Source organism: Oncorhynchus mykiss, chromosome 7 (genome assembly GCF_057628025.1).
Source record: "Oncorhynchus mykiss isolate SJ-2025 chromosome 7, ASM5762802v1, whole genome shotgun sequence".
Lineage (NCBI taxonomy): Eukaryota > Metazoa > Chordata > Actinopteri > Salmoniformes > Salmonidae > Oncorhynchus > Oncorhynchus mykiss.
The window spans coordinates 20758410-20785654 of NC_143028.1; the positions used below are offsets into that span (position 1 = coordinate 20758410).

The 27245-nt window shown below is 42.3% G+C and overlaps 1 protein-coding gene across 1 annotated transcript in view; it reads left to right on the forward strand.

The window, feature by feature from the left end:
• LOC110527576 (muscleblind-like protein 2a) overlaps positions 1–27245 on the forward strand; it is a 62983-nt gene that overhangs the window by 11263 nt on the left and 24475 nt on the right. The window contains 1 exon segment of the mRNA XM_090240538.1: positions 434–1320. Coding sequence (XP_090096664.1) covers positions 1147–1320 — 174 coding nt within the window. The 5' untranslated portion in view covers positions 434–1146.

Sequence of the window (27245 nt, forward strand, 5' to 3'; positions counted from 1 at the left end):
TTGAATTTTTTTCTAATTTCTACATAGCCTACTTTGTATGGTTTAGTCGTTCAAGTTTACACTGACAGTGTTTTTCCATCCCAAAAATGTAATGAAATAAAACATTTTTTAGCAGCCCACCCAAGTATCACAATGGCAGAAAAATCTCTGAATTCTTTTGTCAATGGGTATGTATTGTTAAAGCACATTCACAGCTTCATCTTGTGAACAGTGGATTTATTGCTATTTTATTTATTTTTCTAGAGTTTTCTAATTGATTGTTCACTCTTCTTGAAAGGAGTTTTGGGGAAATAATGCTGTCCCCGGCAATACGTTTCCAGTTTATTTTATTAAGCGTTTTTAGCTTTAAATAAAAAAAGACTGTTGCATTAATGCTTAAGGCAGTTGTGTAGCTACTCTGAAAATAACCTCTCTCTCTCTCTCTCACACACAGATCGTCGACAGAAAGTGCCTTCGACATTCTTACTTGAGCTGCCTGCCTGCACGTCTCCTCCACCGAGCCTGCAACATTCCCTCCCTTCGCTGTGACAGAAGATAGCTCAACCTCAGCCCCTGCCCTACCAACTCACCTTTTTCAGGCTCCGTCGCTGCACTAGAGAAACCCAAGCAGACCGATTTAACTGCAGAGGTTGGGGGAACTGTCTGGCCACTCTGCCAAAACACAGAGTGCTGACTGACTCATTCGGGCAAGTTTAGTCAATACCCAACCCAACGTCTACACCCACTTAATATTCTCGCCCAAGCAGTGCCATCACCCTCGAAATAGCACCAGTTTCAATTCTCTTCCCCCGCCACCCCTTCCTTCCCACTACCACCACATTCAGACGGTCCGTCAGTCCAGCCTGCCTCTGAGCATGCCCCCGTTGCTCTGTCAGTGGCCTGCACCTGGGACTAACTGATTGACGAGCGACGTCTCTTGATTGGCATCTTCTCTGATAGCCGCCATCTCCCAAGCAGCGACCACATCTGGGTTGCAAATCCACCAGCTCTGCTGCTCTGAAGTCTGCAAGGGCAAACGACTTTCACTGATCCACACACCTTTTTTTTTTGCTACACTTTTAGTTGTTTTTCTAGCACACTGAAGAGCCATTAGAGTATAGCCTCTCCTTAAACAAGTGGCTAGCTTTACCCCACCTCGGCATTGCTATGGCTTTAAATATTGCTTCGATGCGAGACACAAAATGGCTGACGCTGGAGGTGTGCCGGCAGTTCCAGAGGGGGACATGTTCGCGGAGTGATGAGGAATGCAAATTTGCGCACCCACCCAAAAGCTGCCAGGTGGAGAACGGAAGGGTGATTGCCTGCTTTGACTCACTAAAGGTAAGGAATGCAGAGCAGAGATAAAGGTGACGTATTTATTCTAAGGCACGTGTCAAACAAGGCCCGCCGGCAGGATCCGGCCCGTGACACATTTCTATCCGGCCCATTCTGTGCACCAAAGGCAGTACATTTTCACACACACCTCCTCCCAGAGACCCACACACACACACACCACCTCCCAGAGACCCACGCACACGCACCCAACCATGAGCCCGCCAATGTGCTGTATCATATCATCACTAAACATTTGCTTTATCCCCAACTGTTCTCCTTAAGGGCACTGACTGATTTTAAGCGTGTTGTAGGAACCGGGTCATTGTTGTACCACAGACAATGTCATATTGGTTGTCAAAAAGTTATTAGATAAAGGATTCACGTGAGTATAAATTACAACACACGTGAGTATGATGAGTCAACAGTTTGATACGCTCCCAAAGTGCGCAGGGGAGGGAAAGTGCATGGACACATGCCACAGTCCTAGGCTACTAAAATGTTGCAGTCTGGCTTCAGTTTTCAAAGCTTGACAATGAATAAACAAAAAAAACTAAACCTGCAACAAAACACCATGCAAAGGATAAACATGTAGGCCTATTACAGCAACATACAGCTGCTTTCAACTTCCTGTGATCCATGCAGCGCGAAAAATGTACAACCTAGGTACGTTTTTGTTATTTGCAGTTTTGAAATACTTTTAGGGTTGTAGCATCTTATGCACCTCTGCAAGCATAGCAGCAAAGGCTGGACAAATATGATTTATCTTTTGTTTAATGTTGAAACGCTCAATACAGCATCCTATGTATGTTTTTAATGGACATTATATAAAGGGGCATACTTTTTCAAGTAAAAGAATGGCCAAAAACAATCTAAATACAAACGGGCTATGTCTGGCCTACGAATTTGTTGTTTTTTCAATATGGCCCTTACGGTGATTGAGTTTGACCCTACTATTCTAAGGGCTTCTGTGATATCTCGCTCCAAATCCTTTGCTCATTAAATTGGGACAGATTTACTGTATATTTAAATTGGGCACTACAGAATGAAGACACTTTAAGTTTGCTACAACCAGGTTTTGTTTCATAATGGCTTCACTTTTGCCCTGGTTTGAATAGATATGTCTTGCTGTAGGCCTAATCATTGTTAAATAACTCCCTAGTTATAATAAGTTTAAAAGAGCCTGTTGAAGAAGGTTAAGGGCCAGGTAAGGTAGCATATCGAAGCAAATTAGCTTGGCCTATTACATAACAATTTTGTAATATGAGGGGACTCAATCTGGAGCAGGTTATGTGTAAACTGCATTGCGCCGTAGATCATTCATACCACAGTATCATGTAAGTACACCTGAATTTTAAACATTTTGCCGTTCCGATGGTAGGAGGCACACGAATTAGAGTGTGTGTCAGTTCTCCACGCAATGCGAGAGTCAAGACGAGCTTTACCCTATGAGCGAAAGGTCGTCGTGATCTCTGCCGCCAGTTGTGGGGTGGGTTTTTAATACGTTTAGCTCTGTTACCATTCCACGTCCATCCTTTTATACTAGTGACCCAACGTCTGACCGGTGTAGAGGTGTCCGATGGTTCTATTTCTAGACTCTGTCAGCTGTGACACATAAAACGACATGTTGAATAAGGTGAATGTTTGTTTTTCTTTATTTGGCTTATGCAAGCAGTTGTTGCAATAGCATAAAACCTACACGAGTATGGTGCATGGTCACACTTTTATTTGGATAGTCCCATATAGATGATGTACAGATAGTCATACGATAAACACACTATCTGTAGATAAGCAAATGCTTGCAACGGTTACGGAAGGGTTAGGTTGAGGATAAGGGTTAGGGTTGGTGGATAGTTAGATGAAATGTTGTTGCTACTCATTGAACTTATACTTGGGACTATCCAGATAGTGTTACCTGGCACATTCAAGGATTTATCCTTTATATTTATTTATCCAGGTTTTTTTTCTGCACTGTGTAAACATTTTGTTTCAGTCATTGAAAAGACCTAGGCCGATACTGGAACCTGCTAAGACCCTCGTATTAAAAGCAGGTTCCCTTACATAACATTACACAGCAAACTACTGCAGTGGGGATGGGGGAGTGCAGGCTCCCTTATATTTAAGACAGTGGTAGCAGTAGCTGCGATTAAACCTTGGAAACCTACCCAGTGACAATGATGAATGACCAGAGAAACTGGAGCAGGTATCTTGCCGAACAATAGTCATACGTCACAATGCCTTAGCTTTTTAGATGAAAGTGGGAGCTATTGCAGCCATTTTAAAGGGACCTCAACCAGAAGGTTATGCAGTGTTTATAACATGGTCTTCAAGGTCATGCTTTGGGTCAAAGGCAAAGGTTTGAGTTTCACACAAGAGTGAGATGCGCTTTTTACATGATACCAATACTGAGAACTCACTGGGGGTCTGCTATTTTTCTGGTGTTGTTCCCACTGTCGCTGACCCTATAAAAGCGTGAGTTAGGATCAATGCGCATTCTACATGATACAACATCTCTGTCCAGCAAGATTTAGGGCAAAAATACTATATATGTTTAATTTGCAAATTGTGAATGTCATCATCTGTAATGATCATCACCTCCTTGGCATGTGTGGAATTCTGCCTGCTTCAGTTCAGAACCAAACCCAGTAACCACTCTATAACTACATGAGTCTTGGCAGCTCTACATCATTTGAGGCAACTCGCTGTTGAAAATGGCGTTGCATTTATGGGGCCATCAGCTGTTTTCTTGGCAACCCCCTTGGTATTTGTAAAGCCCCTTTGAGTTATTGCAGAGCAATCGGCCAATTGACTGGCGGTCTATTACAGCTGCCCGGCTCCGTCAAACCCTGCAACAGCTTAATGGGTGTACAGCTGACTTAAATTGGGATCGATTTGTAATCGTGCCGCGTAAGGACCTGACGTCCGTTCTCCGGGTGTTCGCCTACGTTCTGTCGAGATGCAAGCTACATTGAAACGTTTGATTTGTCACTGACATTTTAAATGTGGTGTTATTGTTCATATGAAGTGTAAAACAGATACTGAGATGCCACAGAGTCAGATATGAAGAAACAAACTGCAAGGCTCCGCTCTGTTGAAACGGTGTGTCCTCCTAACCCTCGTAAGCTCAGTGTTATTCTGGTGGTTATCTGGGGAGCCCTGTTCTGTTGACCTGTCCCCCCCCGAGGCATATCCTCACGTGCCTCGGAAGCCAGTTGAGACATCACCGCCAGGCCAATGTCAAGAGTCCGAGCTCTCTCCTATTATATCTGGAATATATGCCTGCCTGGATCCTCCTCAGCCACCCCATCTGTGACAAGGTTATCTAGCCTGTCTATAGTGCGAGGCGTGACACGGGGAGATCTGAAGGGATCCATTCAAAGGCGCAACCTCAGAGAGAGGTGAGGTAGAGGCACTCTGCTGCATAACAGAACAGTCAGGCCTCCTCACAGAGCCCCTGGAGGTACAGCAGTCACCCAACCAAGTTCAGTCCCCCATGGTGCGGGGACAGAGCAGTGAGACAGAGGCCAGTCAGGCCACTGGCAGCAGAGTCCAGATAAACACTGGCAGGTTTGACCTGCAGAGGTAGGTTGAACAGCAGGCTTTGCATTCTCCCTCTGTGTGCCCTGCATTAACAAGAAGTGCAAGATAAATTAAATCTGTCACAGGCATCGTTTGTTACATTCACCGTTCCGCCGTGACTTTGTCTTACTGTTTTCAGCATTTCGTACTGTCTTGTGGATTGCGTGCGTCCTTTCAGGTGCTTTTCTCTCCCGATGGACAGAAGTTCTGTGTTGCATGGACACTGTGACACTGTGGGTTTTAAAACTAGGTTTGGTTTGAGCTAACAGACACATTCAAGATACGTTGGAGTGAACCTGCCCCAGAGAAGGTTAGAGCTGAAGGATGTGTTGCCATAGCAATTTACCTGGCTAAAAGGTGAGCCACCTTCATGACAACGGTTATCTGGTTTTGATTTCAGAATTGGCCTAAGCTGGCTGACTTACTCTTTTATCACGCTTTGTAACAGGCTACTGGTTTGCTTTGAACTAACCTGACAACAGTTAGACTACTGTCTAAGATGCTAACCAAGGGAACCATGACCGTGAAGGAGGAGGAGGGGTTGGGTGACCGCAACAAAGGACTAGAGGTCGACTGATTTATTAATTTTCAAAGTCGATACCGATTATTGGAGGACCAAAAAAGCCGATACCAATTAATTGGCCGTTTTTTAAATAAAAAAATTAAATGTTATTTTTATTTTTACATTTTTAAAAATGTATATTTATTTATTTGTAATAAGGACAATTACAACAATACTGAATGAACACTTATTTTAACTTAATATAATACATCTAAATCAATTTAGCCTCAAATAAATAATGAAATATTTTCAATTTGGTTTAAATAATGCAAAAACAAAGTGTTGGAGAAGAAAGTAAAAGTGCAATATGTGCCATGTAAGAAAGCTAACGTTTAAGTTCCTTGCTCAGAACATGAGAACATATGAAAGTTGGTGGTTCCTTTAAACATGAGCCTTCAATATTCCCATGTAAGAAGTTTTTGGTTGTAGTGAGTTATTATAAGAATTATAGGACTATTTCTCTCTATACCAATTGTATTTCATATACCTTTGACTATTGATGTTCTTATAGGCACTTTAGTATTGCCAGTGTAACAGTATAGCTTCCGTCCCTCTCCTCACCCCTACCTGGGCTTGAACCAGGAACACATCGACAACAGCCACCCTCGAAGCAGCGTTACCCATGCAGAGCAACTACTCCAAGTCTCAGAGCGAGTGACGTTTGAAACGCTATTAGCGCGCATCCCGCTAACTAGCTAGCCATTTCACATCGGTTACACCAGCCTAATCTCGGGAATTGATGGACTTGAAGTCATAAACAGCTCAATCCTTGAAGCACAGCAAAGAGCTGCTGGCAAACGCATGAAAGTGCTGTTTGAATGAATGCCTGCTGGTGCCTACCATCGCTCAGCCAGACTGCTCTATCAAATCATAGACTTAATTATAACATAATAACACACAAATACGAGCCTTAGGTCATTAATATGGTCGAATCCGGAAACTATCATCTCGAAAACAAGACGTTTATTCTTTCAGTGAAATACGGAACCGTTCCGTATTTTATCTAACGGGTGGCATCCATAAGTCTAAATATTCCTTTTACAGTGGGGCAAAAAAGTATTTAGTCAGCCACCAATTGTGCAAGTTCTCCCACGTAGATGAGAGAGGCCTGTAATTTTCATCATAGGTACACTTCAACTATGACAGACAAAATGAGGGAAAAAAATCCAGAAAATCACATTGTAGGATTTTTTTAAAGAATTTTATTTGCAAATTATGGTGGAAAATAAGTATTTGGTCACCTACAAACAAGCAAGATTTCTGGCTCTCACAGACCTGTAACTTCTTCTTTAAGAGGCTCCTCTGTCCTCCACTCGTTACCTGTATTAATGGCACCTGTTTGAACTTGTTATCAGTATAAAAAGCACCTGTCCACAACCTCAAACAGTCACACACCAAACTCCACTATGGCCAAGACCAAAGAGCTGTCAAAGGACACCAGAAACAAAATTGTAGACCTGCACCAGGCTGGGAAGACTGAATCCACAATAGGTAAGCAGCTTGGTTTGAAGAAATCAACTGTGGGAGCAATTATTAGGAAATGGAAGACATACAAGACCACTGATAATCTCCCTCGATCTGGGGCTCCACGCAAGATCTCACCCCGTGGGGTCAAAATTATCACAAGAACAATGAGCAAAAATCCCAGAACCACACGGGGGACCTAGTGAATGACCTGCAGAGAGCTGGGACCAAAGGAACAAAGCTTACCATCAGTAACACACTACGCCGCCAGGGACTCAAATCCTGCAGTGCCAGACGTGTCCCCCTGCTTAAGCCAGTACATGTCCAGGCCCGTCTAAAGTTTGCTAGAGAGCATTTGGATGATCCAGAAGAAGATTGGGAGAATGTCATATGGTCAGATGAAACAAAAATATAACTTTTTGGTAAAAACTCAACTCGTTGTGCTTGGAGGACAAAGAATGCTGAGTTGCATCCAAAGAACACCATACCTACTGTGAAGCATGGGAGTGGAAACATCATGCTTTGGGGCTGTTTTTCTGCAAAGGGACCAGGATGACTGATCCGTGTAAAGGAAAGAATGAATGGGGCCATGTATCTAGCTTTAAGCACCAACTGTCAGAGCAGCTCACAGATTACTGCACCTGTACATAGCCCACCTATAATTTAGGCCAAACAACTACCTCTTTCCCTACTGTATTTAATTTATTTATTTATTTTGCTCCTTTGCACCCCATTATTTTTATTTCTACTTTGCACATTCTCCCATTGCAAATCTACCATTCCAGTGTTTTACTTGCTATATTGTATTTACTTTGCCACCATGGCCTTTTTGCCTTTACCTCCCTTATCTCACCTCATTTGCTCACATCGTATATAGACTTGTTTATACTGTATTATTGAATGTATGTTTGTTTTACTCCATGTGTAACTCTGTGTCGTTGTATGTGTCGAACTGCTTTGCTTTATCTTGGCCAGGTCGCAATTGTAAATGAGAACTTGTTCTCAACTTGCCTACCTGGTTAAATAAAGGTGAAATAAATAAAAATAAAATCGTGAGATTTTGAGTGAAAACCTCCTTCCATCAGCAAGGGCATTGAAGATGAAACGTGGCTGGGTCTTTCAGCATGACAATGATCCCAAACACACCGCCCAGGCAATGAAGGAGTGGCTTCGTAAGAAGCATTTCAAGGTCCTGGAGTGGCCTAGCCAGTCTCCAGATCTCAACCCCATAGAAAATCTTTGGAGGGAGTTGAAAGTCCGTGTTGCCCGGCAACAGCCCCAAAACATCACTGCTCTAGAGGAGATCTGCATGGAGGAATGGGCCAAAATACCAGCAACAGTGTGTGAAAACCTTGTGAAGACTGACAGAAAACGTTTGACCTCTGTCATTGCCAACAAAGGGTATATAACAAAGTATTGAGAAACTTTTGTTATTGACCAAATACTTATTTTCCACCATAATTTGCAAATAAATTCATTAAAAATCCTACAATGTGATTTTTCTGGATTTTTTTTCTCATTTTGTCTGTCATAGTTGAAGTGTACCTATGATGAAAATTACAAATGGTGGCTGACTAAATACTTTTTTGCCTCGCTGTACATTGCACAACCTTCAATGTTATGTCATAATTACGTAAAATTCTGGCAAATTAGGCGGCCCAAACTGTTGCATATACCCTGACTCTGCGTGCAATGAACGCAAGAGAAGTGACACAATTTCACCTGGTTAATATTGCCTGCTAACCTGGATTTCTTTTAGCTAAATATGCAGGTTTAAAAATATATACTTCTGTGTATTGATTTTTAGAAAGGCAATGATGGTTAGGTACACATTGGAGCAAGGACAGTCCTTTTTCGCGAATACGCTCCGTATCGATTTGTATGCAATGCAGGACACGCTAGATAAACTAGTAATATCATCAACCATGTGTAGTTAACTGGTGATTATGATTGATTGATTGATTTTTATAAGATACGTTTAATGCTAGCTAGCAACTTACCTTGGCTTACTGCATTCGCGTAACAGGCAGGCTCCTCGTGGAGTGCTATGAGAGGCAGGTGGTTAGAGCGTTGGACTAGTTAACTGTAAGGTTGCAAGATTGAATCCCCGAGCTGACAAGGTAAAAATCTGTCGTTCTGCCCCTGAACAAGGCAGTTAACCCACCGTTCGTTCCTAGGCCGTCATGGAAAATAAGAATGTGTTCTTAACTGACTTGCCCAGTTAAATAAAGAATACATTTTTATTGTTTTTTTATCGGCCAAATTGGTGTCCAAAAATACAGATTTCCGATTATGAAAACTTGAAATCGGCCTTAATTAATCGGCCATTCCGATTAATCGGTCGACCTCTACAAAGGACAGAAGGTACAGTGCCTTGCGAAAGTATTCGGCCCCCTTGAACTTTGCGACCATTTGCCACATTTCAGGCTTCAAACATAAAGATATAAAACTGTATTTTTTTGTGAAGAATCAACAACAAGTGGGACACAATCATGAAGTGGAACGACATTTATTGGATATTTCAAACTTTTTTTAACAAATCAAAAACTGAAAAATTGGGCATGCAAAATTAATAAAGTGCAATGTGTGTGAAATCAATATGTTAACATGGCTCAGACATTGTATAGGCCTTTGCTATAATATGCGCTTTTTTGACTCATAAAGGGGGTGTGTCTAGCGCAGTAATTTACAATTCCCACTCTGGGGTAATGTGATGGACTTTCACTGTTAAGACCTGGAGGTCCATCCATCTGTAGTAAGCTCAATACAGGGTGCATTGGCCAATTCATTGACAACTTTGGCTTTAGCTTCCTTTATAGTGGTGGGTAGGCTACTACCTTTTTACTGAAAAGGATGCGAGAGGGCGAAGTTCGTAAGGTGGCTTGAGCACTTTTACGAGGTGCTGAAATTCCCTATTCTTCTCAACCACTGAGAATGGGTGCTTATTCGTGGCTATAAACATACCTAACACTCATAACTTCTTTGTCCCGGTCAGAATCCACTGCTTGAATGCAGTGTGGAGACGAAGTTGTGGTGTTTTTGTGGGAGTTTCCGTCTTGCTCCGGTGGTAGGAATACTGGGGTGATTTCAGTGTAAATGTGTCAACATGTTTGAGGTTTTGGCAGCTGTGTAGGCCATTCTCGTTGAGCAGTGGCAATAAACAATTTTTATCCATCGCCGTTGTAATCTACTGGAGAGCCAAAATGTTCCCAAACTGGAGATTCAAACATTAATGGAATCTTCCTGCTTTATCGACCCCACCACTCTTCATCATACAGAACTAGTTCCCAGCTGCGCAAAATAAAAGGACAGTTTGAAATGCGCCAATTAAGATAACAATTTTGATTACAACGGCTCTAGTTGTTGCAATGGAATAGGCAGAAATGTTTTTTTTCAGCTCAGATTTACTCAAAGCACACAACACAATGTAGGCATAGCAATGTTGTACAATCCAGCTCTTCAAGACTTACCCAGAAAGACTCCGTTGTAATCGCTGCCAAAGATGCTTCTACAAAGTATTGACTCAGTGGTGTTAACTTATGTAAATTAAATTTCTGTATGTCATTTTCAATACATTTGCTAACATTTCTAAAAACCATGTTTTCACTTTGTCATTATGGGATATTGTATATAGATGGGTGAGAATTTTGGGGTTTAATCCAATTTGAATTCAGGCTGTAACACAACAAAATGTGGACTAAGTCAAGGGGGATGAATACCAAGAAGGGATTCCTCAGAATGAAAACGAGGGGACAAATTGAATAAGTGTCTCACAGTAGGGGTGCTGATCTAGGATCAGGTCCCCCCCTATCCATATAATCTTATTCATTGGGATTTAACGGTCAAAACTGCGCTTGATTCTTACAGCGCCAGCAGAATGCTGTTGCGAGGTGTTGGATTATTCCTCCCTCGCCTCCATGCCTGTTATCTTCACCATCAGCGCTACTTCTCGGTGACCACCACCACGCCTGACTTGAGTGTTTACAACCAACCTGTTTTCCAACGCTGCCTCAGCCTATCAGATTTCAGAGTTTTCAAACAGAAACGGTTAGCTACACTAGTAGTAATTGTTGTTACATGTTTTGTGTTTTCCTCTTGTCAAATAAACATTGGTTGAGTCTCAAATGGCACCCTATTGACTACATAGTGCATTATATAGGGTGCCATTTGGGACACAGACATAGTCCCTCGGTGTGAACATCCCCTTGTTTTCTCTCCTCTGTAAGGACATTATGAAATGTGAAAATGGTAGTGTTTGTAAACAAATGGATTTGCGGGGAAGAGGAGGTATGAGAGTGCACTGGCTGGAAGGTCTACGGTGCACACAGCGTGTATAGTCAGGCAGGAAGCCTGGTGCTGGATTTAAACCAATTGTCAAAGACCAAAAACTTCCCCGGACATCTTTGAGCTCTGTGCAGCAGCGACTCCCTCATGCTTCAGTACATGATCTGGGCAGAGGAAACATGGATATAGCTTAACACACTTTTTGAATCTCGTTTTTGAATTTAGATCTTAGATCTTGAATTTAGATCAAAATCCTAATGCTTCACTTAGTCTTCACCTTGACTTCTCAGCTTGCAAACTTTTTAGGGAGTGGGGGGTTGGGGGAACTTGCATTCCTCAGGGTAATTCCCTAAACTGGGCCACACCCTCGCCAGAGCAAACACGCATGGACCGGGGAATGTGTGCCGCGCAGCAGGCAGCAAAGCATAGTAAAGCTAGTGATCCCCCGGGGTCATTCACAGCGACAAAGAAGCGCTGGCTGCTGACCTGAGCTTTAACGGTAGGGCTAGCGATACCGGTGGGGACGAGGCTAGACTTTGATGATCCCAGCAGGCAGCAGCCCCCTCTTAAAAGCGGCCTCTCTTTTCCTCTCCACACCGTAAACACTCCAGACTTAATTTGGCCCCTGTGACGTCACTCTTTCCTGCTACCATCTTGTGACCCCAGACCGACAGTCAGACAGTTGATAGGACGAGGCGAAGGTCTAGCTGTCGCAGATGGTTGCTGCAGCGGATATGAGGCCAGTGTTTCCCTCTTAAATGGGCCACTGCTCTGACCCACGTGTGTGTGTGTGTGTGTGTGTGTGTGTGTGTGTGCGCTCACACCTGCCTGCTATGGCCTGCTAGTCTCCACAGTGCAGTATAGCGCAGTGCGGGACCAGTGACAGTCTCTGTGGGCTGGAAACCACAGTCCTGGAATGGACTTCCTAAACATAAATTACGCTGTGAGAATCGGTCAGACCACTGGCATAGCACAGCCTCAGCTCTGACCTCTGCAGAACTGGTCTAGGCCGTTGAAGCATTGGCTGCTTTACTCTGTTATTGGGAACTGAAGCGTAGCCATTTTGTATTGATTTCTTCCCCCACATGATCTCATCCAAAGATTCAGCACAGGGTGTTAGTGACCCAGTATTACAAGCAAGCCAATAATGGGAGACTGAGAGCATTAAAAAAATCTGTCTGTAGGACAGAGGCTTCACCAAGTCCTCCCTCACTGGCTCTAAATCATTCTCTCTCGCTCTCTCAATAAAACAAGATGCTCTCTGAGAAATGCTTTCTCCTTGAATAATTTCTTCTGCAGAATGTATCCCTCTACAGTATCTCTCACACTTGCTAATTGCACCATCCATCCGCTGTGGTAAGCAGGCACTGCAGCAGACCAAGGGGAGATCCAGTGAGTGCAAGGCAGGCAGGCAGGCCGGAAGCTAGCTACACGCTTGGCCTTGGTGCCATTGTCCGCTTCCGACGTGGCACCCTATTCCCTATGGAGTAAACTACATTTGACCAGGTCTCATTGGATTCTGGTCTGAAGTAAAGCACTATGTAGGTAACAGGGTGCCATTTGGGACGTAGCCATTGTCATTTCCCCCTTTTTTTTAACGGGATTTTGAAATAAAACACAAAGCGTATTTAACTTATTTTGGAAAATAGCCCTAATGTTGTAATCTGTTGTCATCCAAAGTCACATTTATTTGTTTTCCAAGCTATATGTAACGGAGAGACAGAGTCGAGAAGCAGGTGCGATGTTTAATAAAACAACAAACATGAAACAAGACATAATAGTGGTGTCTACGCATAAACACAGGAACAATACTGACTGAGGAAAGAACCAAAGGGAGTCAATCAGGAAGGTAATGGAGTCCAGGTGACTCATAATGATGTGCACGTAATGATTTGATGTCATGTGTGCGTAATGATGGCTCCCAGGACCGGTCCTGGGAATCCACCTGTGGTAAATTCTATTGATTGGATATGATTTGGAAAAGCACACACCTGTCTATGTAAGGCCCCACAGTTAACAGTGCATGTCAGAGTAAATAAAAAGCCATGAGGTCGAAGCAATTGTCCGTAGAGCTCTTGAGACAGAATTGTGTCGAGGCACAGATCTGGGGACAGGTACCAAAGAATGTCTGCAGCATTGAAGGTCCACAAGAACACAGTGGACTCCACCATTCTTAAATGGAAGAAGTTTTGAACCTCCTAGAGCTGGCGAAGGGTTTTGGTCAGGGAGGTGACCAAGAACCCGATTAGTCGCTCTGACAAAGCTTCAGAGTTCCTCTGTGGAAATGGTTGTCCTTCTGGAAGATTCGCCCAACTCTGCAGCCCTCCACCAATCAGGCCTTTATGGTAGAGTGGCCAGATGGAAGCCACTCCTCAGTAAAGGGCACATGGCAGCCTGCTTGGAAGATTCTCTGGTCTGATGAAATCAAGATTGAACTCTTTGGCCTGAACATCAAGTGTCACGTCTGGAGGAAACTTAGCACCATGCCTACGGTGAAGGTGGTGGTGGTGGCAGCATCATGCTGTGGAATGTTGTTTTTTTTAGAGGCAGGGACTGGGAGACTAGCCAGGATCACGGGAAAGATGAACGGAGCAAAGTACAGAGAGATCCTTGATGAAAAGGAAGGTTCACCTTCCAACAGGACAACAACTCTTAGCACACAGCCAAGACAACGCAGGGAGTGGCTTCGGGACAGAAACAAGCTTTTTGCTGCACCTGTGAGATCATCTGCAAATCTTTGTACGTGACCAAGGAACTTTTTTTTTTAGTACACAAAAAACGTGGACCACTTGGCTCGTAAGCACCACTTTCAAAACTACTGGCTGAAATGATGCAAAAGTTTGAGAGTGCATCTTTAAGCTTGCATTCAATTTCCCCTTGATGTTGCTCACAACAAGCTTCCATTCCCCCTGTCACAAGGGGAGTAATGGCTGATTTTAAGATAATCGTCAACCCAGTAAGTCAACCCTGTCCCTTTTTATCGTCACTTTTATAGTATTTTTATTTATTTATTTAACCTCTTGATGTGAAAACATATTAGTTATGAAGTTGAATATGTGCTCTTTATTACACAACTTTAAAATTAGGCGAAATAAATAGTATTTTATTTGTACAAGGACTCCACCTACGTACTTTGTTTTCCTCGTTGTGTTTTGTGAGCCTTGGGATCTGGTGATACAGAATGTAACCACTCTGGGAGCAGCTAGGAGACAGGCAGCCACAGCTGTCTTCAGAGGGGACGGAGTCCCTTTAATGAGCCACAGGCCTCCTTTTAATTGGCCTTAAAAAATGTAATGTGAGGCACAACCACCACCAACTAATTTGACTGGTAAGCTTTAGGGCAATGCAGAATGGGTGCCAATTGGGATGGAGCTAGCCTTGGCAGCCAATAGTGGCCGCTAGATCTGCACTATTGTCTAGGATTGATGTAAAACACTTGTGTGTCCCGTCCCGTAGCCCGGCTCATACGTAAAGTATCCTCCGTTCAGGCTGCAAAAGCATAATTTTCCTGCTTAACTAGCTGTGCTTAACTAATGGTCACCCACCAAAAATGGAAAATATGTGTACTCTCCTAATAGAACACAATTTTCCACCACCCTTTTCGGTTTAAAAAATACAACTTTCCCAGAGGGAGAAACGCTTTTAGTGTAAACTAAAAACACAAAGTATGTAGAAAAGGTAATGGATATATATATATATATATATATATATATATATATATATATATATATATATATATATATATATATATATATATATATATATATATTTATTTATTATTATTCAGTCAAAAACAGTTAATTTAGCACTATGGATTTTATTATGTTTGAGCAAAATAAAACAGCATTATCCATGGCAAAATACATAGAATTGCAGGAATTTCTTTAAAACGGCAACATGTTCTTTCATGTGTAGAATTTTCTTGACATTTCAGCCACGCTGACAAGCTGACCGCACCCATTGCCTCACCCCCTGCCACGCCCACCACCTAAGCCTCTTTTTGATCCAGACAAAACACTATGTTCAATCACGGCTTTATATAGCAGGCCTGTATCCCAAGAGAGTCCTTGAGTGACTTAGTGTACGAATGTAGACTTGGTGGACGTACCAGTATGACTCATCTTTAGGAGACAAGCTACAGTGCCTTGCGAAAGTATTCGGCCCCCTTGAACTTTGCGACCTTTTGCCACATTTCAGGCTTCAAACATAAAGATATAAAACTGTATTTTTTTGTGAAGAATCAACAACAAGTGGGACACAATCATGAAGTGGAACGACATTTATTGGGTATTTCAAACTTTTTTAACAAATCAAAAACTGAAAAATTGGGCGTGCAAAATTATTCAGCCCCCTTAAGTTAATACTTTGTAGCGCCACCTTTTGCTGCGATTACAGCTGTAAGTCGCTTGGGGTGTGTCTCTATCAGTTTTGCACATCGAGAGACTGACATTTTTTCCCATTCCTCCTTGCAAAACAGCTCGAGCTCAGTGAGGTTGGATGGAGAGCATTTGTGAACAGCAGTTTTCAGTTCTTTCCACAGATTCTCGATTGGATTCAGGTCTGGACTTTGACTTGGCCATTCTAACACCTGGATATGTTTATTTTTGAACCATTCCATTGTAGATTTTGCTTTATGTTTTGGATCATTGTCTTGTTGGAAGACAAATCTCTGTCCCAGTCTCAGGTCTTTTGCAGACTCCATCAGGTTTTCTTCCAGAATGGTCCTGTATTTGGCTCCATCCATCTTCCCATCAATTTTAACCATCTTCCCTGTCCCTGCTGAAGAAAAGCAGGCCCAAACCATGATGCTGCCACCACCATGTTTGACAGTGGGGATGGTGTGTTCAGGGTGATGAGCTGTGTTGCTTTTACGCCAAACATAACGTTTTGCATTGTTGCCAAAAAGTTCAATTTTGGTTTCATCTGACCAGAGCACCTTCTTCCACATGTTTGGTGTGTCTGCCAGGTGGCTTGTGGCAAACTTTAACCGACACTTTTTATGGATATCTTTAAGAAATGGCTTTCTTCTTGCCACTCTTCCATAAAGGCCAGATTTGTGCAATATACGACTGATTGTTGTCCTATGGACAGAGTCTCCCACCTCAGCTGTAGATCTCTGCAGTTCATCCAGAGTGATCATGGGCCTCTTGGCTGCATCTCTGATCAGTCTTCTCCTTGTATGAGCTGAAAGTTTAGAGGGACGGCCAGGTCTTGGTAGATTTGCAGTGGTCTGATACTCCTTCCATTTCAATATTATCGCTTGCACAGTGCTCCTTGGGATGTTTAAAGCTTGGGAAATCTTTTTGTATCCAAATCCGGCTTTAAACTTCTTCACAACAGTATCTCGGACCTGCCTGGTGTGTTCCTTGTTCTTCATGATGCTCTCTGCGCTTTTAAGGGACCTCTGAGACTATCACAGTGCAGGTGCATTTATACGGAGACTTGATTACACACAGGTGGATTGTATTTATCATCATTAGTCATTTAGGTCAACATTGGATCATTCAGAGATCCTCACTGAACTTCTGGAGAGAGTTTGCTGCACTGAAAGTAAAGGGGCTGAATAATTTTGCACGCCCAATTTTTCAGTTTTTGATTTGTTAAAAAAGTTTTAAATATCAAATAAATGTCGTTCCTCTTCATGATTGTGTCCCACTTGTTGTTGATTCTTCACAAAAAAATACAGTTTTATATCTTTATGTTTGAAGCCTGAAATGTGGCAAAAGGTCGCAAAGTTCAAGGGGGCCGAATACTTTCGCAAGGCACTGTATCAACCGAAAGCCCATTTGATATAAGAGCTGCTATGAGGTCTGAGGTTTACCAAAAGAGACTAGGGTTGCATCCCAATTGGCACCCTATTCTCTATTTTGTGTATTACTTTTGACCATTTGGGAAGTAGCCAAGTTTTTCTCAACTCTACAATGTACATCACATCAATGGAGTTGAGCGGAGACGACTGTGGGCAGACTGAACCTCTGACTACATCGAGTCGCTGTCTGTTGACACAAGTAAAAATGTAAATTCTTAAACCCTTACTCTGTACCTGTTTGTCCTCTGTTGCTGCGTGCCTTTCATTGTTTGCTGAAATGCATACTTTAAATAAAACTTTCGTCAAATACAACCACTGACTGTTTCCTCGTATCGACTGACAGGAACTTGATGTAGTCGGAGGTACATTCCTCCCAGTCGTCGCAACCCAACTCCACTGAGAAGTACAGTGTTTGCAGAAAGTATTCACACCCCTTGACTTTTTTCCAAATGTTGTTTTACAGCCGGAATTTAAAATGGATTACATTTAGATTTTTGTCACTGGCCTACACACAATATCCCATAATGTCAAAGTGGATTTATGTTTTTAGAGTGTTTTACAAATGAATTAAAAATGTTTGCTTAACAAGTCACGTAAGTTGCATGGACTCTCTGTGCAATACTAGTGTTTCAAGTTATTTTTGAATTACTCTCGTCTCCGTACCCCACACATACAATTATCTGTAAGGTCCCTCAGTCGAGCAGGGAATTTCAAACACCGATCCAACCGCAGAGACCAGGGAGGTTTTCCAATGCCTTATAAATAAGGGCACCTATTGCTAGATGGGTAAAAAAATGTAAAAGCAAACATTGAATATCTCTTTGGGAATGGTGACGTAACCTAACCTAAATGAGAGAGTGAAAAGAATGACTCCTGAATAGAATATAAATATTCCAAAACATGCATCCTGTTTGCAATAAGGCGCTAAAGTAAAACAACAAAATATTTGGCAAAGAATTTCACTTTGTCCTGAATACAATGCATTATGTTTGAGGCAAACACATCACTGAGTACCACTCTCCATATTTTCAAGCATAGTGGTGGCTATATCATGTTATGGGTATGCTTGTCATCAACAAGGACTAGGATGTTTAGGATAAAAAGAAACCGAATATAGCTAAGCACTTTCAAAATCCTAGAGGAAATCCTGGTTCAGTCTGCTTTCCAACACACTGGGAGACAAATTCACTATTTCAATAGGACAATAGCCTCAAACACAAGGCCAAATATACACTGGAGTTGCTTACCAAGACGACATTGAATGTTCCTGAGTGGCCTAGTTACAGTTTGGTCTTAAAGCATTTTGGAAATCTATGGCAATCCTTGAAAATGGCTGTCTAGCACTGATGAACTTGAAGAATAACAAAAATTGACAAATATTTTACAATCCAGGTTTGGAAAGCTTTTAGAGACTTACCCAGAAAGACTCAAAGCTGTAATCACTGCCAAAGGTGATTGTAACATTTATTTACTCAGGGGGTTGAATTTACGTAATGAAGATATATTAGTGTTTTTTTCTATATATTTCTTTTTACATATGTCAATTTTTCTTCCACTTTAACATTATAGTATTTTGTGTAATTCGTTGACAAAAAATGACAATTCAATTTTAATCCCACCTTGTAACACAACAAAATGTATAAAAAGTCAAGGGGTGTGAATACTTTCTGAAGGAACTGTGCATATAGTGGAGTTGAAAAACCCAGCTATTTGGAATGCAGACTAAAGCTGTGCTGACAGACAGCCTAATATGATACAGATGGGGAAGAGACCTAAATAGATTACTTATCACTAGCCCAGTGAATGACTTGTCTGTATGGATAAGAGACTGAATGATTTCTTCTTTCACTTTCTGGGAATGTCGGGGGGGAAGTGAGGCGGTCATCTTGGAGTAATTTAAGCCTTGAAGTGAAGCACTCTTTTGTTTTAGTGAGGTAGCCTTAAAGTCCCACTGCAGTCAATAAATGGATTTCCCTGGGTTTTATATACTGTATTTCCACACTATGAGTTTGGAATAATACTGTGCAAATTATGATAATGCCCTTTTAGTGTAAGAGCTACCACCTGAAATTTCAGCCTGTTTTGGTGGGATGCAGTTTTGGCGTGACCAGTTTTGGAACACCGTTTGGGTCTTTGCTTGTCAAAAAATATACACGTCAAATAACACTATTTGTCGTGTCAAATAAGCTTGTTGACCAATCAGGACCTGAATATGACTGCACGTCACATTATAAGGTAACCTATTCAATTTTTTTTACGTAGTTATTACACATAGTGTAATCAATCACTCGTATTTCATATGTCACAACGATTCATCTATACGTATGCTATGATGCTGGTAAACTTGTCTCGCCCACCTACTGTGCTGGTCATTAAAAAAAAGTTAGCTAGCTCATGGATGCCGACAATGTTCTTCCCCAAAAACATAGCAAAACGACATCTGTTTCAGTAGCTAGCTAGGTGTCATCTAAAATAACCCTAATGTATAAAACAGTTCTGATTTGATTAATGGCCAGACCCATCTATGTGAAGTTAGCCACAATAAGGATTACCCACAGTAGTGGACTTTGCAGTTAGCCTTCAAAATAGAGGTCTGTCATTTACAGTGATGCAAATGAATACAAATAGTAGAATTATGCCATAATTGAATAGATTGTGCTAAACGAGGTTGGCATGTTTATATAAAATCAACAAAAGGCAATCATTTGTTAATTTGACAAAAATCTGTTGAAATCACACTTGATGTATTAGACTTTAGAATTGCATTGGGGGCTTATTTCACTGTACCGCCTTACCTGTGGATTGTGGATCAATGGCATGGGGTATCAGTCTACTCAGTGACACCCAGAGAACATTAGGGTCGTAGCTCTTATTGTGGGACTCTGAAACAACTGAATTGAGCCACATTTGTTGTCAACCCATGTGTATTGAACACTATTCCAGAGGAAAAAAATACTGCATGTATGTTTTGGAGTCTGATAACTCTGAGGAGGACATTGGGGAAAAAAATATATTTGGTATTGAGTAGACTGATACCCCATTTCATTGATCCCCAATCCTTAGGTAAAGCTGTACAGTGCAATATGAATGTCAATACACACATGGCTGATTGGGGAGGCGATTTCATAGTCCCGCGATAAGAGCTACAATGCTAATATTTGCGTAAAATATCTTTGGTATTGAGTAGACGGATACCCCATTTCATTGCTTCACATTCCAACCTTGTTTAACATTATCTAGTCTAAATATGGCCTGCATCATTTTCAACGTGGTACATTTATTTTGAAGGCAAACCGCTAGTTCTAAAAAATATTGTGCTTAATCCTTATTTTGGCTAGCTTCACAACACAACCCGGTCCGGTCAAGCCTCATGAAGCTAGCTGGCTGCTTATAACGTTAGCTTTGGGCAATAGGGTTTAGTAGCTGGCTAGCTATTTATTTTCATGAACTGAAGTTCAATTTCAATAGGTGAACAACAAGTGGCTACCTAGCTAATACTTACTCACAAGGAATCCTAAATCATTGCTAAGAATAATGAAAATGACTGCAGTTTCTTCTGGTCATTGTTTTCATGTTGGTTGTATTGGTGCTAGCTAGGTACCAAGCTAAAGCTAGCTAGCTACCCCATGTTGCGGTCAAACACAACATTCTACAATTAAACAGTGTTATTTGACGTGTATATTTTTTGACACGCAAAGACCCAAACAGCGTTCCATAACCCAGTGACATTACCAAGTGGTAAATTAGTCAATAGACCAATAAGAAAGAGTTCCAAACCTCTGCTAATATTGGCTAGTTTTCAGATTTCCTCTCCGACAGTCCTAGCAAATGTATTTCTTGAGAAATTGCTCTTTGCTAAGATGCTACAGCATTTCTGTTTCTTTTTGACCATTTTATTTGAAAACAATCATCGTGAGATACTTAATTGTTACCCTGAACGGATTTTGAGATTGAAAGGTCAGGGAATGCTTTACAATGGTTCCAATCGCTGAACATGTAAACCGTTAGGTCACATTTCATAATAATGTCTTCATCCGTACGTTCGTCACACACAATATCTCAAAAGGCACTGGCCCAATTTTGACGAAACTTGGGTGAATGATGCGTCTTGCAAATTACACTGACTGGCCCAAGGCGGGAGCTATAGTAATTAACTGAAATGTGTTGGTCACAGGCGATATCTCAATTGGCCCAAAGGGGGGCAGGGTGCTGCATCATTCGTGGGGAACGACATGTTTACTGTTGCCTTGCTATCCTGTCACATAAAGTTCATCTGTCAAAGTCTGCACTGTGCACATGCGTTTCAATTGTGGAAAATGATCCAATGATTACGGAGGCCAGATTGATTACCATTCCAACTGCACAAAGGGTGCCTAATGATTTGACATGAACAAAGTACCTCGTAATTACATAACTGCCAAGTACAAATACTAGATTAGACCAGTCGTTATTATAGTGATTTGGTTCAACATGCGAGGTTGAGAAGTCTTTCAGTCAACATCAGTGTTTTCCATGTTCTCCAGTGCTCTACACACTCCAGGGTTGTATTTACTAGAAAACCAAACAGACTCAAATGGGGAGGGACTACCTGAACATGTCCAATAAGAAACACTTGTTTTCATTGCAAAATGTTGCACTGGTTTGTACTAATGATACGACCCAGTGCACCATCTACTCTAGCAGCATGCCCCCCTCCCCCCTCCAGTGAATGGTCATGTGGTAAAGGTCTAGAGATCCTGCTGGTGGTAGGCGCGGGGGGGGGGGCATGCAGAGTTCAGGGATGAAATGGAGATGGGCAATTTCACACCCAGCAGATGCCTGCGCCACTGACCCGTGGCGACAGGTGGGGGACACTAATTGGCAGCGCACACAGGGCCAGGGCCTACAAACTGACTGTATCCCAAAGGCATCCTATTCCTTTTATAGTGCACTACTTTTGACCAGAGCACCATGGATCCCAGTCAAAAGTAGTGCTCTATATAGGGAATAGGTTACCATTTGGGACGCCTACACACTTCCCCAGACTCAGATGACCCCATGGAGGGAGAGAGGGGTGTACAGAGGGAGGGAAAGATAGATGGGAGTACTGGTGGTTGTGGGGGACACACAAATTGGCAGCGCATATATTGTTGCAGTCCATTATAGTCCATTATAACTATCCTAGTCCATTATAACTATCCTAGGAGGGAGGGAGAGGTAGATGTAAGGAGTGAGGGAGGAAGTCAGGGAGAGGAATGTGGGATCAAGGGCGGGAGGAAAAAAGTAGGTGAGAACGAGGGAGGTGTAGGAGTGAGGGTGGAGGGATGGAGGGGAAGGAGTGAGAGCGTGTTCTTCCGGTGACGCAGGGATTCTAAAGTACTTCCATTTGTCATTGTTTAATAAAGACCAATGCAATTCAACGTTTACATTCATTAACAAATGATGAGATGAGACAAATGTATTGTCTCTGTTGTTTGACAGGCTTTATGAATACTCATAGAAACACAAACTCTCTCTGTCTTCCCCATACTCCCTCTATTCACCCCTATGTTGTTCTACAGAGGGTGTGGTGCTCTCTCTCTCTTGCTCTGCCCTACTCTCCCTCTATTCCCGATACAGGGGTGTTTTGCTTGGTGATTCTGCCGTGTGTGTACGCTTAAGGTAGCACTTGAGCGGCTTGTGTGAGTCATCACTCTTGGGCTCTAATTCACTTCCTGTAGCGCGAGGCAACCTTGGGCTTATATTTAGAGTCAGAAGGCCCATATCACCAGAGAACCTACATAGAGTACCTACCTAGCAAGCTACCTACCCCTGGGTCATGTTCATTAGGGCATGCATCATTTTAAAATGCTTTGCAAAGGAAAACAAAAATGAGCATGTCTCATTGTACAAGTCCAGGTAGTCCCTCCCTGTTTCAGTCTGTCATGTTTTTTGCTGCCTTATGAACACGGCCCTGGCGAGGAGCTGCCACTGCGTCTCTAAGCCCTCAGAGGCTTTTGAGTTCAGCCGTACAGGGGGAAATCTGTCACATGGGGAAACGCTATCCCAACCAGAAAACATTTTGTATGCATATGCTGTCCTCTCTTGGTTGTCATGCTCGCACAAGGTGTCTCCCTAATCGCTCTCTTACTCCTGTGTGGCTCAGTTGGTAAAAGTGTGATGCTAGCAATGCCAAGGTTGTGTGTTCCGTTTCCGTAGGGACCACATAAAAGTAATAAAGATGCACTCACTGTAATGCAAGTCACTTTGGCTAAAAAGTGGCATATTATATAGAAAGATGACGGAAATGCACAGGGTAGAGGAAAAGGTGCCTAACCAACTTGCGAGAATATACTAAGCCACTCTTGAAGGGCAGTTGACATTGATGGGGAAAAAATGCTTCTTTCTTTACGCTACCGGATGACGTCCTTCATCAGGGTGTCTGTGTCCAAATGGCACCCTATTCCCTACCTGCACTACTTTTGACCTGAGGCTGGAATATGGTGCCATTTCAACGTATACGGATGACTGGTGTCTTGTTTATAAGCGCCACTTCGTAGTCTGAGAGTGATTCACTAATACAGCATTCTCTTTCAATGAATTGTGAATGAATAGAAAAGGCCCATAACACAACCGTAACCTTGGACACACTGGCCTGTGTCAGCCATGTCTCCCATATTACAGATTTCCTGGTCTGTGTCCCAAATGGCACCCTATGGCACTACTATTGACCGGAGCCCTATGGGTAAGTAGTACACTAAATAGGGAATGATATGCCATTTGGGACACATCTATGCTCATCCATTTGCTGAGTGTGTTGGAAAGGGGCTTTGATGACTAGATCGGCTCCTGCTCTCCCTCCACCTCATCCCTCCCTCTACCCCCTCCATCTCATTATCCCCCTTGGTCTGGGCTATGGATTTACATCGCTGTGAAACACTAGACACCCGACAAACTATCAATAGCCTCAGAGGATTGGAGAAAAGAAGATGTAGCGTTTTATGTATGAATCTTGAAAAGGAGTGCGAGGGCTCGGGTGAATGGCGGCCGGTGCGTAAGATGAAAAAAATAACCTGGCTATGGAGTTAAGCATGTACTCAAAACATAAAAAGGTAAAACAAAGGCAGAGTAAAAAAATAAATACTTAAAAAAAATAAATATCAAAATTCGAAAGAATGAAAAAATAGTGTCAGATGTAAAATTAGTGGTTTTTATGGTTTGAGTGTGAGGAGCACCTGCTGAGGCTCCCTTGTGTGACTGGCGTTTTCTAGAATATCAATTGAAATTCTAGAGTCTTGATTAAAGGCATCTAACGTGATCGTTGCAGTGCCTTCAGAAAGTATGCATACCACTTGACTTTTTCCACATTTTGTGTTGAAGCCTGAATTGATTAAATTGAGATCTTGTGTCACTGGCCTACACACAATTCCCCATAATGTCAAAGTGGAATTAGGTTAAAACATTTTTTATTTTACAAATTAATTAAAAGCTAAAATCTCTTGATTCTATAAGTATTCAACCCCTTTGTTATGGCAAGCTTAAATAAGTTCAGGAGAGAATTTGCTTAACAAGTCACAAATTCCATGGACTATAATAATAGTTTTTAACATGCTTTTTGAATGACTACCTCATCTCTGTACCCCACACACACACAATTATCTGCCAGGTCCCTCGGTTGAGCAGTGAATTTCAAACACAAATATCAACCACAAAGACCAATGCCTCGCAAAGAAGGGCACCCATTGGTAGATTGGTTAAACTTTTTTAAATCAGACATTGAATATACCTTTGAGCATGGTGAAGTTATTAATTACACTTTGGATGGTGTATCAATACACCCAGTCACTAGAAAGATACAGGAGTCCTTCCTAACTCAGTTCCTGCTGAGGAAGGAAACCGCTCAGGGATTTCACCATGAGGCCAATGGTGACTTTAAAACAGTTACAGAGTTTAATGGCTGTGATAGGAGGAAACTTAGGATGGATCAACAACATTGTATTTACTCCACAATACTAACCTAAATGAGTGAATAGAAGGTAGCCTGTACAGATACAAATATTCCAAAACATGCACCCTGTTTGTAATAAAGTAAAATTACAAAAAATGTAGCAAAGAAATTTACTTTATGTCCTGAATACAACGCGTTATGTTTGGGGCAAATCCAAGACAACACATCACTGAGTACCACTCTTCATGTTTTCAAGAATGGTGGTTGCTGCATTCTGTTAAGGGTATGCTTGTCATCGGCAAGGACTCTAGAGTTTTTGGGGATAATAAGAAACAGAATAGAGCTAAGCACCAGCAATATCCTAGACTAAATTCTGGTTCAGTCTTCTTTTCAACAAACACTTTTCCCACATGTATGTTACAGCCTTATTCTAAAATTGATGAGCAAAACATTTCTTTAATCTACACAATACCCCATAATGACAGGTTTTTAGACATTTGTATTTATTAAACATAAACAGTAATACCTTATTTATATATGTATTCAAACCCTTTGCTATGAGACTTGAAATTGAGCTCAGGTGCATCCTGTTTCCATTGATCATCCTTGAGATGTTTCTACAACTTGATTGGAGTTCACCTGTGGTAAATTCAATTGATTGGACATGATTTGGAAAGGCACACACCTGTCTATATAAGGTCCCACAGTTGACAGACAGTGCATGTCAGAGTAAAAACCAAGCCATGAGGTCGAAGCAATTGTCCGTAGAGCTCCGAGACAGGATTGTGTCGAGGCACAGTTCTGGGGAAGGGTACCAAAAAATGTCTGCAGCATTGAAGGTCCCCAAGAACACAGTGGCCTCCGTTTTTAAATGAAAGAAGTTTGGAACCACCAACACTCTTCTTAGAGCTGGCCAGCCGTCAAAACTGAGCAATCGGGGGAAAAAGGGTCTTGGTCAGGGAGGTGACCAAGAACCTGATGGTCACTCTGACAGAGCTCCAGAGTTCCTTTGTGGGGGCACTGGGGGACTAGTCAGGATCGAGGGAAAGATGAACAGAGCAAAGTACAGAAATCCTTGATAACCTGCTCCAGGGTGCTCAGGACCTCAGACTGTGGTGCAGGTTTGTTCACCTTCCAACAGGACAATGACCCTAAGCACACAGCCAAGACCACGAAGGAGTGGCTTCGGGACAAGTCTCTCTAAATGTCCTTGAGTGGCCCAGCAAGAGCCCGGACTTGAACCCGATCGAACATCTCTGTAGAGACCTGAAGATAGCTATGCAGCGACGTCTCCCCATCCAACCTGGCAGAGCTTGAGAGGAATTGCAGAGAAGAATGGGAGAAACTCCCCAAATACAGGTGTGCCAAGCTTGTAGCGTCATACCCAAGAAGACTCGAGGCTTGTAATCGCTGCTAAAGGTGCTTCAATAACGTACTGAGTAAAGAGTCTGAATACTTAAATGTAAATGTAGGTTTTCATTTATTTGATTTTTTTGTCTAAAAACGTGTTTTTGCTTTGACATTATGGGTTGTTGTGTGTAGATTGCTTTTAGAATAAGGCTGTAACGTAAGAAAATGTGGAATAAGTCAAGGGGTCTAAATGCTTTCCGGCTGCACTATAGATTCATTTTAGATTGGCTAGCAATTGTTGTTTATTTTCTCTCTTGAAATGGCCATTTTTTCTCTAATTGCAGTTTGACGTTGGCCAGTACTTATTCTACAATCCTTTTCCTCCTCGAAGGTGTCAGTGACGAATAGGCCAATCTTACAACTGGTATGCAAGTGTCTGAAATGGACTGAGTGCTCATGACAGTTAGGCTTCGTTGTAAGGAATATTGCCTCGGTCCTGAACCTCGGCCTGTCAACACAGAGGTTGGGATGGTACGTGTATGCACGCCTGTGTGTATGTGTGTCGTCGGATTAGTGCAGCTCAACAGGGTGGGTTTCATGTCTCAGCAGGTCACAGATGATCAGATTAACTGGAGCAGGCACGGCTCACTGGATTACCAGCCCAGCCTACTGGGCTACAGCATAGACCTGGGAGGCACCTGCAGTAAGAGCAGTGAAGACACACACACACATCCTAACTCTCTCTATGTTGACTGGCAAGCAGAACACACACACAATTCTGTAACATACATGCACACAAAAAACTTGCCCGCGCACTTAGGTCAGGGCGCTCCCTCATAACTGGTCCACAACAATATGTCAGACAGTCCTCTGTCAACAAGCGCAGAAGTTAGACTTGCTTTTAGTCCGAAAGACTAAGTGTGTATATTTCTGCTGTATCTCAAGGATCATCATTGTATTAAGAGCCACCCTGCTATTTT